The sequence below is a fragment of the Heliangelus exortis genome, chromosome 1 (assembly GCF_036169615.1).
Source record: "Heliangelus exortis chromosome 1, bHelExo1.hap1, whole genome shotgun sequence".
Classification (NCBI taxonomy): Eukaryota; Metazoa; Chordata; class Aves; order Apodiformes; family Trochilidae; genus Heliangelus; species Heliangelus exortis.
The window spans coordinates 89,296,390-89,311,932 of record NC_092422.1 but is presented as its reverse complement, the minus strand read 5'-3'; the positions used below and the strand labels follow the sequence as shown (position 1 = coordinate 89,311,932).

General features: G+C 42.1%; 1 protein-coding gene across 9 annotated transcripts in view; it reads right to left on the bottom strand.

The window, feature by feature from the left end:
- The window catches only part of ERG (ETS transcription factor ERG), a 148,160-nt gene that overhangs the window by 20,145 nt on the left and 112,472 nt on the right, over nt 1–15,543 (bottom strand). For all 9 annotated transcript variants that reach the window (XM_071753036.1, XM_071753064.1, XM_071753028.1 and 6 more), the window contains 2 exons: nt 13,675–13,892; nt 47–198 (listed from right to left, as the gene is read on the bottom strand). In XM_071753036.1, coding sequence (XP_071609137.1) covers nt 47–198; nt 13,675–13,892 — 370 coding nt within the window. The remainder of the gene's footprint in view (nt 1–46; nt 199–13,674; nt 13,893–15,543) is intronic.

The window sequence follows — 15,543 nt, the reverse complement described above, 5'->3', positions numbered from 1 at the left end:
GGGAAATGCATTTTTTTCCTTAAAATCTTTGTATAGAGGGTCTAACCTGCAGGCACAATGACTCTTCGTTCATTGGTAGTCATATTTGGGGGTGGAACGTGTTTCTCTTCCATGTAGTTTCCATAGTTCATCCCGACATTGTCTGAGCCGCTAACCATCTTCCCTCCTTTTGCCACGCTGCAGTCATCAGGAGAATTCCTAGACAGAGAAGAGAGGTGTGTTTCTATTATTATTTCAGTCTTCACTAATATCCTCAGCAAAGAATCATGCTGAATGAGATGGAAAAACTGAGAGTAAGGTACCAGGGTTGGGTTGTCACTGGAAAATTCAGTACCTACCACTCAATGACTTAGCTGATTCCTTCAGCTGCCACAGAAAAACAATCAGCCTCAATGGACCATACATTTATTTTTGTTTTCAAAGGATCAGGTTCTTATATGTCTCCAAGCATACAGGATTTATTTCCAGAGACTGGTGCTAGAATTGGAGGCTTGTTCACTAGCTTTCTAAGCCCAATCTAAGTGCAGCCCACTAACTGCACTTCTCTCTCCAAACATGTCACAGACAAATCATCAAACATAGAGATGTTCTCAGTGTAAATGTTCAGAGGGAAAGCTATTATTAGTTTTTATTGTTCAGGCCTTGGACAAGGCCTGTACAAGCCTTGGACAGCTTCCCACCTCCACTGCTGCCATTGTTCCATGTGGTCACGCTCAGTTGCACTTTATGTCATGCAATGTAGACACACTTCTACGTATGGCTTACAGAAAAGGAACATTTGCCAAAGCCATGATTCAAAATACCACACGCATGACTGGAAAAACCTTTCAGCTCCTGACTAGTAGTCTCCATGGTACTGTAGTCAAGAAATGGAAATCTGCAGAGGATCTGCAACCAGACACCTCTTTAATTTTGGCTTTGCTTTCTGAATAGAGTCTTTAGGTTTAACATCCCACAGGGGTTTCCTAATGGCATTTTAATTGCATCACAGTTTTCTTTCTGGCAGACACAGCCATATTTGCCCCTTAATTTAATGTCTACAACGTGTTTCATCAGAGAGGAAAAATTGTTACAAAAATCAAAATAAAGAACACAGCCATAGGGAATACCTTTAAATGTACAGAGGCTGTTTGGCAAGGGAAGGAGGGTGTTAGTTGGCTTTTGGTTTCTTTAGTGATACTATCTTACTAACAAGTTTTCTTTTAGTCCTGCCATTTAACTCCTGAAACTGTACCATGATCTTACAAAAGAAGCAAATCAGGTTGCAGTGGTTCATTTTGGTTCCTTGCAAACCAACTAATTTGTAGTCCAGAGAACCAAGAGACCCCCCAAGATCCAGACTCCTGGAAGAATGTTCCAGGATTTGTCCCCAAAGAATGTTTCACCCAGAGCCTCTTGCTCTCCTGAGCTCAGAAATCCCAGATCTTGCTGCAAGTGTTGTGTAGCAATATCACTTTAAGCCCACCAACAGTGAGAATAAAGGTGATTTCCCCCCAGAATGTTGTTATTTTTCAAGGACAAAAGCAGAAAAATAACACACAGTTTGGACCACTGTCTGCTCAACATACTTCAAAAGAATGTGACACACACTTAACCAATGCCCAAGTGACTTGGTTGAGCTGGTTGCTGAGCACTATGCAGGCTCAGAAACTTATGCATTTATAACTCTCACATGTGTGTTTTAAAAAGTAACTAGCACTTGGAAAGCTGAAAAAAATCAGTATACATCTCAAATACTAGAAGTACATTTTAAATGCATCAGTTTTTTTCTACGCAGTGCTACCACCAATTTTACCATGTTGTGTTAATGGATATATTAGAAAAAAACCAACAACAAAACAATTCAAGCCAAACCAAAACAAAACAAATAGGACAAACAAACCACCAAACAGGTGATGGCTTTCAGTTTAAAAATGATAATAAAAAAAACATTCATTGGGTACTCTCCTCTTTAGGACAAGGAACAGGGCCTTTAATGTTGTCTGGGCAATGTTGGCATGTACCTTTTTCAGGTGCTACATAACATATTACATGTGAAATCTGCTTTGTGTACAGGTCATACAACTGCTTTGTCAGCCACAGGACTGAATAACCACAGGGCAGGTATAGTCAGCACATGGTCTCATCTGTCATTGAGTGGTGGTGAGCTTAATGTTTCCTCTCAGAACCAGAATACTAGGGCATTATTCTCTCAGATTTAATTTCCATCCCACTACATACCTCTAAATATAATGCTGGCTTAGGGCTTGTTTCTGTCTAAATAGAGTTAAGCAAAACAAAGTAACTTTTCCTTTCAGATGTAAACACGTTGAAAAAGACCTTTTGTGATAGCTGCTTGTGACTAAAGTGCTGTCTTTCTCTGTTTACCTTCAACACATACAAATTGCATATATATATATATATGTGACTCTGCATGGTAAATCACGTATAATTGGAAACAACATCCAGCATCTGCCCTTAAACCTGTGTGGATGTTCACCCTGTCTAACAAAGGTGTTAGTTACTTTACAAAAACAAAGAGCCATTTGGCCCCTTCACTGACTTTTTAGGGATGTTTTGGGGAAGTAGAGAGCTAGCAGCATCCTTTGGCCTACCTGACACAGTTACTTTATTTTGGTTTTCTGTGAAAAGGAACTTGAGATATCAGGACATCAAAGTCTTGCTGCTGATGTGAAATATCATATCAGTATTAGTCTCCACCACTTCTATGGGCAATTGTGCATTAAAAACACTCTTGTAAACACTGAATAGTAAATGATGTGAAAAATCCAGTAGTAGCACATGGCTTTTGGCAATCTGACAGAACTTCTGAGCCAATCTTCTGATTGGAATATAAACAGACAAGGGTGAAGAAGAAGATCATAAATAAGTCATAACTTTTCATTAAAATCCAGAAGCAGATGGTCAAGAGTTTTCTCCCATTTGCCTACAGTTCAGCACATCTTCTAAGACCATGCTTAACTTCAAATATGAAAGCAGCTCCATGGGAGCTATCAGAACTACTCAGGTACTTCAAATTGAGTGTGTGCTTATGCATAATACTGAACCAAGGCTTAATTCAAATAGCGGGAACAGACCTGTACCATATAGAAAGGAAAACTAAAAATGCAAGCAGACACTAAAAAACGGTATTTTTAGTGACCAGAACAACAAGAGAGTGATTGTCTGCAAAGGATTTTTTTAGGACTTTCTGTGAGTCTGCTTTATTTCTGAACCACTCGGGGATCAGGGCAATGGAAAAGCAGCTTTCAGAAAGTGTGCCCAGTGTAATGGGTGCAGCTTTGCAGTGATTCATCCTCAGCTCTAGGTCTGAAATGAAACCTGAGATGTTTTTCTTCACGGCTGAATGTTATTTTTACCCTTAGTAAATATACTGTGTTACACCTGGAATTAAAAAAAAAAAAAAAAAAAAAAAAAAGTGGAAAAATTACAATCATAGAACCCAAGAACATTATGTGCAGTCCTGAGCTGACTCAGCTTTGCTTGCTGATAGATGTCTATTGAAGAAAGTGCTTCTCTGTAGGTCCTTGGACCTAGAAGCCTTGCCTTTATTCAGGGTTACTTAGAATCAAGCTGATTTCATGGTTAAATTTAGTGCCTATTCCTACTGGAGCCCATTGGAGTTTTGCCAACCATTGACTCTGATGAAAGCAGATGTAAGTTCATAAATAAATGTATGAAACACATTTCTGCATCGTCACTATGCTACTATTTTCCCCATGTGACATGAAACACCTGTGTTGTGTTAAAATGCAAGGTGTCAGCGAAACACAGATTAAGAATCAGCAAAATTTTACCTTACTTCTGTGGCATTCCCATAATATAAATTCCTCTATTTAATATTTCTAAATTTCAGAGGGAAAAAATTGAGAAATATTGTATTTTCAAAAAATATTTATGTCTTTATAGGTTTTTCTAATAACCAAAGTTTGGATAACTTCCTTACAGAAGCTACTTATAGAAAAGAAGTCTCAAGAAAGTAGAGTGATATAAGATTATCTTTGAAGAGTTTTCCATGCATCGTCCCCATCCATCCAAGGCTGGTCAAGTCAGAGGACACACTGAGTTACCAGGTACTTTTCTTCTGTGAGGCCCTGGCAAACAAACCAATACAGTGTCTTACAGTGTAAAGATTCATCTCCTCACCTCTCCTCTCCCATTTTGTAATAACAGTGATCTAAGAGGGGAACAGCTCCAGCAGGCCTGCTATGTCCCCACCCTGTCTTTACGTAAAAGAGGGAGAACTCTACAAAGCCAGCTCCCTCAGATAATTTGGACCAACATATGTAAATTTATATTTAGCCAAAATGACATCATTTAAAGGTCAGCTCATGCTGAGTGTATTACAAAGCATGCTCAGGCTCATGTCTTCACTGCAGCTACTCAAGTTGTGGTGAATTTGGTCAGCTCTTCCTCCTGCAAAACAGTTTGTCCCTGAAAAAGGGGACCATGAAGAAAAACAAATTCTCCTGAAATTTTTTACTTTGTGGTACATTATTTCTTAAAGCACATCTTTACTTTAGTCCACAATATCAATTCAAAGAGTTAAATAGCTGTAGCCCTAAATTCTTCCCCTCCCCTCTCTATATTCTCTTCCTCTGCATGAACCATCTGCTGAGACCTCACAAAGCAGTGACATGCAAAGATGAATCCTTTTGGGTTCCACTTTGGCAGCAGTCAATAGGGACTGCACAACCTTTCCTGGTGAGAAGGACCTGACCCTCCCTGGCAGCAGGAGTGGCTGCATCAGCAGCTTTGCAGAGCTCCAGGGGCTCCCTCACAGACACCAGTGGTGATCCCCAGGGATGCTGAGACAGTAAACAGTGCATTTCAGAGGTCTCAAAGTTTGCTTTGATAGAGCTCGGCTTTCACCACACACACCCACTCATCACCCAGAGACAAAGCTGGATTCTGAGCCCAGATTCTTCTTCATGTCCACCAGGACAAGCTCTGCAAGAACACCAAGCCCCCTGCTCCTGTGCAGGCACCTGCCCTCAATCTGTTGTCTGAGCACCACCACACATAACCTGCTGAAAGGAAAGCACAGGCCTTATTTTCCCTTCCAAGGTTTCTTGTGAAAGCAGTGCAAAATTTCCTGCAGCAGACTCTGGAGTAACAGAGGCATTAAAATGATGGGTGGGTAAGTAACTCAGTGCTTAGCCCACGTAGGGTGTCTGGGTGGGATGCTCACCCACAGGAAAGGGGACAATCAGAGTGGGAGTGAGATGCTGCAGTCTGTCAAAGGGAGGGAAACCCCCCAGGACTCATGCTGCTGGCTGAAGCTGTGGAGACAGTCTGTTTATCTTTGCTATAAGGTGAGTGTCAAAAGCAGTCCTAAAAAGAAAAAAGAAAATAAAAACCCCACAAAACTCAAGTCCTCATTAGGTCAAGCAGTAATGGATGTGCACTGCTCCATGCTGGGCTATGAAGGGGAAAACCAAATGTTCAAGAGCCCAGGGCTGTGAAGAAACTGGGAATAGGGCAACCTAGAGTTAATACGTTCCTGCGGGATCCAAAACAGGGGCAGATACCACTGCAAAAGGTACCCAGGGCTCGGTAGGTGCTCAGGATTGCATGGGGCCAGCCCAGGGGCTGCTCAGAGATGTCACAGCACAGCACAGCACATAGAGGTGCCTCGGGCTCCCTCCTTGAGTGAAAGGAGAAAGCAAACACCATGTGCCAACACTTGCAATGTTTCTGGCTTTCTGTAAGCTGCACACAAGATACTTGTTTATTGAGTTGTACATGCAGCAGCCGTTCATTTTCAATCAAATAATAACTTTTGCTAATTGAAACAATCATTTTTAATTTTTTTTTGCTTAACCTTCCCCAGCTATGTTGTGGTCCACAGCTGCTTCAAGCCTTCAGGCCATCATGGCAAATTAAGGCAGTCAGCGTCTGGCTCACTAGAGGCCAGTCAAGCTATAAATATTACTGGCCTGGCTCTTTTTGTTCACAGCACAGGGAAACAGCTGGTTTAAGTTTGACTGCACGTTGTCATTTCTCCATTAACACAAACACTTCAATATTTCTTATGTGTGAGGTTGGAGTGAAGAAAGGGGAAGAAGGGAAGAGGGTCACTAAAAGCCAAACCTAAGAAATGATGTCCTGTATATACTTAATTTACAATTAGACTGCTGCCTGGGAGAAGGCAGAAGTCAGACATGGTGATAGCTTGGCCAAAGCCACAATAACTTCCCAGTTGGCCTATAACTTTCAGGACCTATTTTCTCTTATTTTCTTTTATTATTTTAATAGAAATTCTATTATAATGGTAATAGATTACATTTCTTGAATTGTATTTCATTTCAGCAGCTTGTAAGACTGTTGCATTTGTGGTTTCATAAATATGAAATACCAGGAGACAGGGCCCTTCCTAAACCACATATGCCTTCTTTTGTGGTTGGGAATCATATAGAAAGGTAGTAAAGTAGAGCATGCCTGGCATAAACAGAAGTGACATCTTATATGGAAACCATAATCCACCCTGTCTGTGGGATGTCTGCTGATTTTTGTGATTAGCACTGTCAGGCTGTGAGGATAACAGGTGTGAAATGGTGAAGTCAATGATTAGCCATGTTTCTTTTTCTTATTTGCCTTCTGCTTTGTTTTAAAATGCTATTCCCAACTTTTAAATACTGAACACCCCCAGCAATACTTCCCTGACAAAATAAAACATCTACCAATGAAGGGGGAGGAGAAGACTCACCTCCAAAAACTCAGAGACAACCTACTTACTGACAGTGTCTATGCCATGCCAGTCTGAGGAAACACCACAACCAGCAGCTCTAAAAACTCTAGACACAAAAAATACTATACTGGAAATAAAGCAGTAATGACACGAACAGTCATCAATAATGACATAACCCCTGTGGGGGTCCAATGTCAGTATTTGAAGACTAATGTTATATTTCATGACCCATATGAAATTTTGGTTGCTTAACACTTTTGAGATTCTGTCAATAGTCAGCTTCTTAAGTTCCTGAAGCTAAGTACACAATTCAAGCCTCAGGGGTCAATCCAAAATGTAACCATGACAATTATGGATGAACACATTATCCCAGAGTGGAAAGTTTTTTAGATAGCACCTGCCAGCCCAGTACCCTCTGGAAAAGCTGAAAAAAAAAATAGCCATAGTAGTGGTGGGTTGGGTTTGTTTTTCTCTTTGGCAATATGTTTACCTCAAGAATAAGAGCCAAACCATGCAGACACACACATACGCACACTTAATGTTAAGCTGGTGGATTTTCAGAGCAAAGAGGATCTTCTTGAAGTAGTTACACAAAAAGCCCTAAATGGTGAAGATCCTGAATTTGTTTTTCCAGTTTTTTTAGTTTTGGAGGGAGCCACTCCACCAACCACCCAGTCAGTGGGAAAAAAAGATTATCAGTCTGAGATAACTACCACTGTGTCTTTTTACCCAGGATTAGTGTTCCTTTATATAGTCAGCTCCAATAAGTGCATTAGGAAAGTCATCCTCTTAAGGCAGCTTTTCTGCAGACTGATGTAGGGGCTGCCTCAAACCCTCTTGGAGACAGGGGAGAAAGTCCCATTGACTGCAATGGGGTTTGAACCACGCTTATTGTTTAGTCTGAGCTGAGGTTTACCAAGAATACCAGGACCACATGCCAGTGGTACACCACCAGATGTGGAAGGGATGGCACTGAGCCTCAGCTGCAGGGCTGTGCTCCAGGGATGGAAAAAGCCGTGCCCTTGAAAAACAAGTGATGTCAAAGCGATGACCGCAGAGCAAGCGCCTGTTGCTCCACACAAGGTGTGCAAATATTCTCACTACATCCACCAGGATCATGCCACGGACCATAATGCAGGTGGTCTCACCTAAAGTAAGCCACATGAGCCTGTATCCTGGTAGCAGGATGTTTCTCTCCTGGTGGCCATACAGAGATCTGTATGGATGAATTCACCCTCCTCAGTGGCTGAGCACATCAATGCACATGGGTAGACTGTGCAAGGTATGTCAAGTGCTACCCATTCCGTTTGCTGATTTGTATAGCAACAACCAGCTACTGCTTAGGAGACTTTACATCAAGGGGGAAAGGAAAAAAAACAAAAATCAAACAAAAAGTTTAAGTCACTTTGGACTCAGAATAGTCCTCCTGTGTGTCAGATGCACTCAACCCAGCTAGTACAGTGGCTCTTTGAAAACTTAGAACAGTAACATGCAAAGAAAAATGTTTTTTCCCAAAAGAGCCAGCACAAAAGATATATTAAGTGATAATTTCATTCTCAAATGGCTTTTGAGCAATAATTGGTAGCACTTAAAATAACATTTTGCACATGATTAAGTATTAATGGCAACTAATTATTTCTGGCATTTCTTTAAACCTTCTGTATCAGCCAAGATGTTGGAAAACTTCTGCTGTACTTTCACTGCAGCTAACTTTTAAAATGCTTTTTCAATGAAATCATCACCCTGCTCATGGCAAGTGAAATTTATCTGTGGCCTGAATAAGACTCTATGTTCCACTTCAATTTCCCTTAAAAAGATGGATTACTGGCTAGGAAATGTAGTTCTTCCAAGCTACCTTTGTATAGTCCCATCTCTGTGCAGGGCAGAGTCCCATGCATGAGTGTATTCAGAGACCACTTAAGCAATCCATGGGTTTACATGTTGCTTAGGCAGTACCTATGGCTTCATGAAGCAATTCCACAGGAGCAAATTTCACCCTAACTGCATAACATGAATTGCATTCATTCATTGTAACAGAATTGCCCATACTTTGATAAAAAATGTAAGGAACAATAACCAGAAAACTAAGAGGATGATGTATGCAAATTCAGATTTATATTGTAGAGTATTCCTATAAGTGGGTGAATCTTTTGGTTTGACACAAGAGCAATATAGAGCAGGAAACAATATTATTACATTCAGAAGAAAGATTGGCTGTATGATGGCACAAAAGGTTTCATTAGATTTATGTACCTGGGAGAACTATAGTGGCTGTAGCAACATAATGGATTTGAAGAAATTCAGTCTGATACCACCTGTGAAAATCTATCAGCAAGATAAATCACAGCTTTGATTTAAACTTTTCTTGATTTATTTAATTTAAGTTGGGCCTTTAGGCTATATTTTCTGGTACCGTGCAGCAGGGTTTAACTTTAAAAATACTGTCATTGTCAAAGAAAGCTGTGTAGCTAATCCTTCTGCAACACACTGAAAACAACCAAACAACCTTTTAATTTCATTCTAATGTTATTTCTTCAGTTCTCACAGGCACACCAGTTTTGAGACTGTTACGTTTTGAGATTTAATGTAGGGCAATTACAGCCAAAGTATATCTGGGTAGAGTCCTAGCAGAGCGAGCACATTTCAGCTTTGAATGGGTACTTAATAGCTGATGTGTAAGAAGTTTAGTACACTCCTAAAATTTTATATGCCCTCCCAGACAACAGAATATATGGCTAGGAAGCAGCCTAACACAGTCAGAAGGGAGAGCTGGACAGCAAAAAATAAAAAAGCTAACTATTCCCTGGTTGCCACTTTGTGGGGTCTGTTACCCTGTTTTGCATTGCCTTCACACCATATTATTCAGACACAGGCTCCCCCTTAGGAAAATTATTACAGAGGGTGCTCTGGAGATCCTAAGGGTAGCACTTCAGCAACCCCACAGTGTGCCTGTGGTGTTTTAGATTCCTTTGGGATAACCCAGGTTTTCAAACAGGTTTAAACAGAGAAGGTACAGTTTTACTAAAAATGAAAAGCAGCTCCAATTGCTCTCTATTGCTACTGCATGTATTAATTTTTAACATGTAAAGCATTTTTAGAATTGTTTCATTTAAGGAGATAAATTCATGGACTTCAAATAAGCAGGGTTAGGAAAGCTTCTGCAGAAAAGGATATGCAAAGTATATTTGCAGGGAATCACTAATCTTCACATATAAATTGTGGCCAATATTATGTGTGTGACAAACAGCAGATGATCTGTCAGGAAATCTGTGAAACACCAGCATACAAATAGGAAAGGCCTAGCAGGATTTCAGGAAGGAAAAAATAGTTTTCATATTTGTAAGAAACAAACACTTGTATCACACTGACCTGTAGAGACGTCTGTATTGACAGCACTACTCAATGTATCCGAATATTTGCTGTGATTGTTTTGCAATAATATGACTGATAGGTAACTCCATTTTATGCAAGACTTGAGTGATGCACACTTTTTTGCATGACTGGCAGGAATATCACACACTAGGATTTATTTTGTTTACTTTTTACCTTTTTCCAAAGTATCTACACTATAAATATTGCATGCACACACGTATATGAGTTTTAGAAATGCCACAACTTATTTGTATTTGTTACTTGGCAATATTAGATCTCCATTAAAGTGTACTGTTAAGATCCATTTTTCCAGGTGTGTGCTAGGCCTTATAAAATAATAGATTTATGATGAAATAAAAAGTGCATTTTAATTACAAACAATATTTTTTAACCTTGTGTAAAGTATAAGCATGCAATATACACATTAATTTTTTTTAGTCTTAATCTGTTCAGCTGTTCAGCTGATCTGCACTAAGCTCCAAGTCCTAATGCTGGAGTGGGCAGATCTAATGCTATTCTTTTTAGAGAGGACATACAAAAAATTTATCCTTGTCATCTCTCTACTCCTGTAATAGCAGTAAAGGTGGTCTGGATAGTACAAAAGTGTGTCACTGGGGTTCTAGATGCCTTGACAACTCCTGGGTGCCACCTATGTATAGCAATTAACACTTCTGCTGGAAAAGTATGAATCAAAATTATGCCCTGTAGCTAATAAAAAAAGATGGATTTAAAGACAATTTCCCATAAACTCAGATTATATATGCCAGCAAAAGTAGATGCCTGTTCTGTTAGTAACATTGGAGATCATATGCACAAGCATGTTGCTTGGCTTGTGTAGAGACCAGGATACCTCTGAAGGCAAGGCAGATACCCCTCTTTGCAAAAAACAACTTTGGCAGCATAAACCAGCAACAAATTCCTGTCTATTGACAGTGCAAGTAGCCTAAGTACCACCCTAAGTGATTCATTGCTTGCCCACACTGATAGAAAACAGCATAAAAGAAGGATAAATTATAGGCATTATAAAGGTATGTCCAAACAGCCTGTTTAATTCAGGGCTTCTGAATTTTTATCCATGGAAGGGAAGTTGGAACAAGATGATCTTTAAAAGGTCTTTTCTGGTCCAATCCATTCTATGATTCAGTGATCCCAGGAAAGTATTCCGAGTTCACATATACAAGGTGAACACTCCTTAGATTTGGGCAACAGGGACAGTGAGCCCCCCAGGCTGAGTCCATGTCCCCAAACACCAGGCAGTAAAACGTGCTGAACACAAGCCCACCCTGTTCTGACTCCTGAACACATGCAACACATAAACTGTGGATTCAGGTGAGAGACAGGGTGCCTAAATCCAGCCCTGCAGCTGGGAGGCTCTGCCCTGGTGTCTGTGCTGCAGATCCCCGCTTGCTGCGTTACTTCTGGTTTTATTCAACAACAGCCCCCAGGAGAGATGCAAAGGTGCTGAGCAGAGGATCTCTCCCAGATGCATGCCTAAACACATATCCATCCACAATTAAACTTTCAGACCTCTCTGGATAGCCAGGCAGCACACGGCTGCCTCTGCAGGCACCCCATGATAACAGGGACCAAGTCAGCCCTGCCAGAGCTGGGTGCTTTAGTGCAGGAAGATCCCTGTGTTCCCACATCAGGGCTCTTACCAGTCTATACTGGTCTGGGGCATTCAGGTGTGTAACAGCAAATTTTCTGCACTGTGCTCTCACCCCTTATCGGTTTTCCTGGAGACCCAATGTAGCTGATCTGACTGTAGGAATATGTTTTAGTCTTGGTAAGGGCCCTGACCTCCTAAATCAGAGTATAATCCTTACCAGTGTTGCTAATGGTGATTAATTAGGACAAGGTTTCAGTTAATAAGAGATGGTTTCTGTTTTGTTTATTTTAAAAATGTGATTGACCAACAGTTTGGAATTCATCTGAATTTTCTAGACTCTTCCTTAAGACCTGGGAGAATGTCAAAGTAGGGGACTGTGTATAACTGACTTTAGTTATGTGTAGTGTTACAAATTATTACAGCTCTCCTCAGTAATAATTAACACTATCTACTCCAAAGTACTTTATGGCATTAGCACTGAGAAAAACTGATCAGTTCTCTTACAAAAATACAAGCATGAAGCTAATTTTAGGAAGCAGTTGAACCTGGGTTTGAATCAGTATCCTATTTGTGATTATATTTGTACATTTGCTTACCACAAAAACAAAAAAAAAAAGGAAAAAATAAACAAAACCAAAACCAAACCAAACAACATGCTGAAACTGACTATGAATAACTTTTGAATAAGCAGGCTTACCAGAACACATCCCCTAATTCTTTGTAACTTCAGTTCATCATTTATTTCTACACATCTCAAATCTTTGACTGGACATTCTGGATTTAATTTCAAGCACAGTTTCCACCTGTACCGGTGAAAAGTGCAGGTGTGATAAGCTGTCAAACCACTTTGCTCTGCTTGTGGTGTTCTGCAAGTGTGAACAGTAACCACGGTGCCTATTGCTGAGTTTTTTCTAAATAACTGATGCTGGAAGATGAGATTAGTAGGCAGGTGTTTACGACAAAGAGATCTAAAGTGTGGTTCTCACTGATACATCACCAACAATTGTGAGCAACCATGTCTTTGGACCTCTGCCCTCCAGCAACACCAGAGGAAAACTGTTTTGACAGTCATGCGTTTTAAACAGGAAAGCACTTGTTTGGATAGTTTCCTTGAAAAACCAAAAATAACTCATTTGTGCATGGGAGAAATGACATAGAGTGCTCCTATGCTTGGGAGACCTACCAGTCAATATCCACAACTCCAGCGTGTAATTCTTTAAGCTTTATCATTATATTTCTCCTTTATAGCAACATTCGTAAAGTCCCAAGACAACAATTAATAAACTGATAGGATCTGGCTACTGCCCACTGAGCTGAATAATTTATTTTCCTGTTCCTTTCTACTCCCCTGCTTGCCTCTGTACATGTGATCCTTCTTCAGCCTGAGCTCTTCTTAAATCCAGCTCCACAATTACACTTTTTGGCACTATATTTACAGTAAATATAAAAATAAATCTCCATATTTCAATCCTTCTGTAATCGCAAAGTTTTACTCCCCTGTGATTCCCTGTCTGGTTATATTTAGAGCAAAGGCAACTTCTCAAATTACTGCACTTTGAGAATTACTATTTTGAATATTATTTTGAAAACTTCCATTGAGCATTAGATCACAGGACACACCGTTATCTGTATAAATGGCACTGCTTCTGACTACAGCAAACTCACATTTTGATAATTTTACCATATGATCTTTCACCTAGTGTGCAGTACGAGTTCGCATCCCAAATTACCCAGTTAGAGGAAACACAGAAAGGTACTGCACAAACTCATGAGAAGATTGTGCTTGTAGCACCATTTGAGACCCTGGGTAACACCTGAATGGGGTTGGCAGGTGTAATGTACAATGTATGGGAGAACTGTAGACCTTCAGGACAGAAGCTGGTTGCCAGGTGGGTTATCTTGGGGCATCTAAATTGGTGATAGATTCACAGATTTAGACAACAGTGCTACACCCATCATAAGAAAACATATATTTGAGCCATGGTAATACTGGCATTATTACCTTGACCCATTAACCTGGTTTGGGTTGCACTCCATCTTGATGGTGACTCTGGCTGGGGGCTGTGATAACCAGTCTTGCTGGGGGACACGTGGACTCATCTTTGACGTCTGCCCATATTCACTGGAGGAGGAGGCCGTCATCTCTGTCTTTGCAAGGTGAGGCGATCCGTAGGCACACTCGAACAAGGACTGGTCTTCACTCACCACTGATAATGCTTCCTGCAAACCAGAGAAGTCAGTGTGAGCGTGGTTCAGAGCAGACATTACAATATACCCCAAGGAAAAAAGGGCTTGTCCATTTCACAAGAAGATAAGCAGTAGGTCACTTTCTTATAGTCTCATTACTTTTTAGGGACACCACTGCTCTTGGTGGAGGTGAGGAGTGATGGTGCCAGATGAGCCCTCAGCATATGGTGGGGGGACAACCTCTCTCCTGGGCAGACCCTTCCCAGATGTGGCTGAGAAGATGCACAAACACGATACCAAACATTTAGGAACAGTGGCTAGGAGCTGGGAGAGAGGAGAGGGCAGGAAGGGCAGTGAAGCTTGGGCCTCTGGCATCCCAGGTTGGAATGCCAGGTTGGCATCCCAGCAAGATGCCATTGCTGCTTTAACTGCCTCTGAAAGGAACAATCAAAAGCCAGGCTTTGCTGATTCACTTGGAGCTCCTCTTCCTTCCTCTGGGTCTGAGGCCAAGTCTCTTCTGGACTTGGAAGCTGGGCACGACCTCAAATCTATGCACACTTCTCTTTCTACTAGCATCCACCACCAGCTTTGATGGAGATACCCACCACCAGCATCAAGAGGATGTCATGCCCACCAGCCACCTTTCTCACAGTGACCCCTCTTGGTGGGCCACCTGGCTGGGCATTTCATCCTGTCACTGTGGGAATGGCTTCCCAAACACCTTCTCTCACTGCGGCAGCTCTGCAGTGAAGGCCTTCAGGGACAGCAGGGCTCACCAGGCACCTCCGTGGTGGGGTGGCTGCCATCATGGCTGGATGGAGACCAGACAGATGCCAGAAGGAGTGGAAGCTCTCTTCCCATCACCATACGTTCATGTTGGCACCAACTCTTTCCCCACATTATCTGGAGCTCTACCATGGTAGTAAGGAGGTGCCTGGACCTGGATCGGGCAGGCATTGTGCCTATGGGGCCCACTGGGAAGCTGTGGGAAGGGCTGATGGTGCTGAAGGGACACATCCTGTCTGGACCGAGGCTCCCCAGCCATGGGAGCTGATCTGAGCTCCCACTCTCCTGTTGGCTGCCAGAGCCTCACAGGCTCAGGAAACCATCCCTCTAAAAGCAGCCTTCCAAGGAAAGTCCTCGTCTTCAGGAGCTGCTTAGGGTGAAAAGGAGGGCACCACCCAGGAACCACCATCTGTCCCAAGGTGACTGAAATAGGGCAAGGGGCTGCCCAGCACCTCCCTTCCTCCTTCTCTCCCTCCCACACATCCCCCATGGGTGGCCAGAGAGCAAGCCCAGCACTAGGTCCTCAAAGAACACTCAGACTGCCAGATGACAGCAGCTATGAATGTGGCCAGCTGGCTATGGCTGGAGGTGCAGGGGCCAAGGACTGGGGTGTGGGGTGGAGGAGCCCCATCCAGATTTGGGGCAGGGTGCTCCTCTTTCAGCTGCACCCTGATGTCAGGCAGTGTGTGTGGGCCTGCATGGCCGCCAGCCATGAGGACATTCAAACCCTGTGGCCCTGTCAGTGGTGGAGGAGACAGCAAAGGGGAAAAGAGGCAGTGACGGAAACCCTGTGGATCCAGGAATCCAGGAGGCTGACTGCAAGCACCTATCTCCCCAGCTGCTGGAAGAGGGCTTTGCACAGGTTCAGCAGCCACATGCTGTCCTGGAGACCAACAGT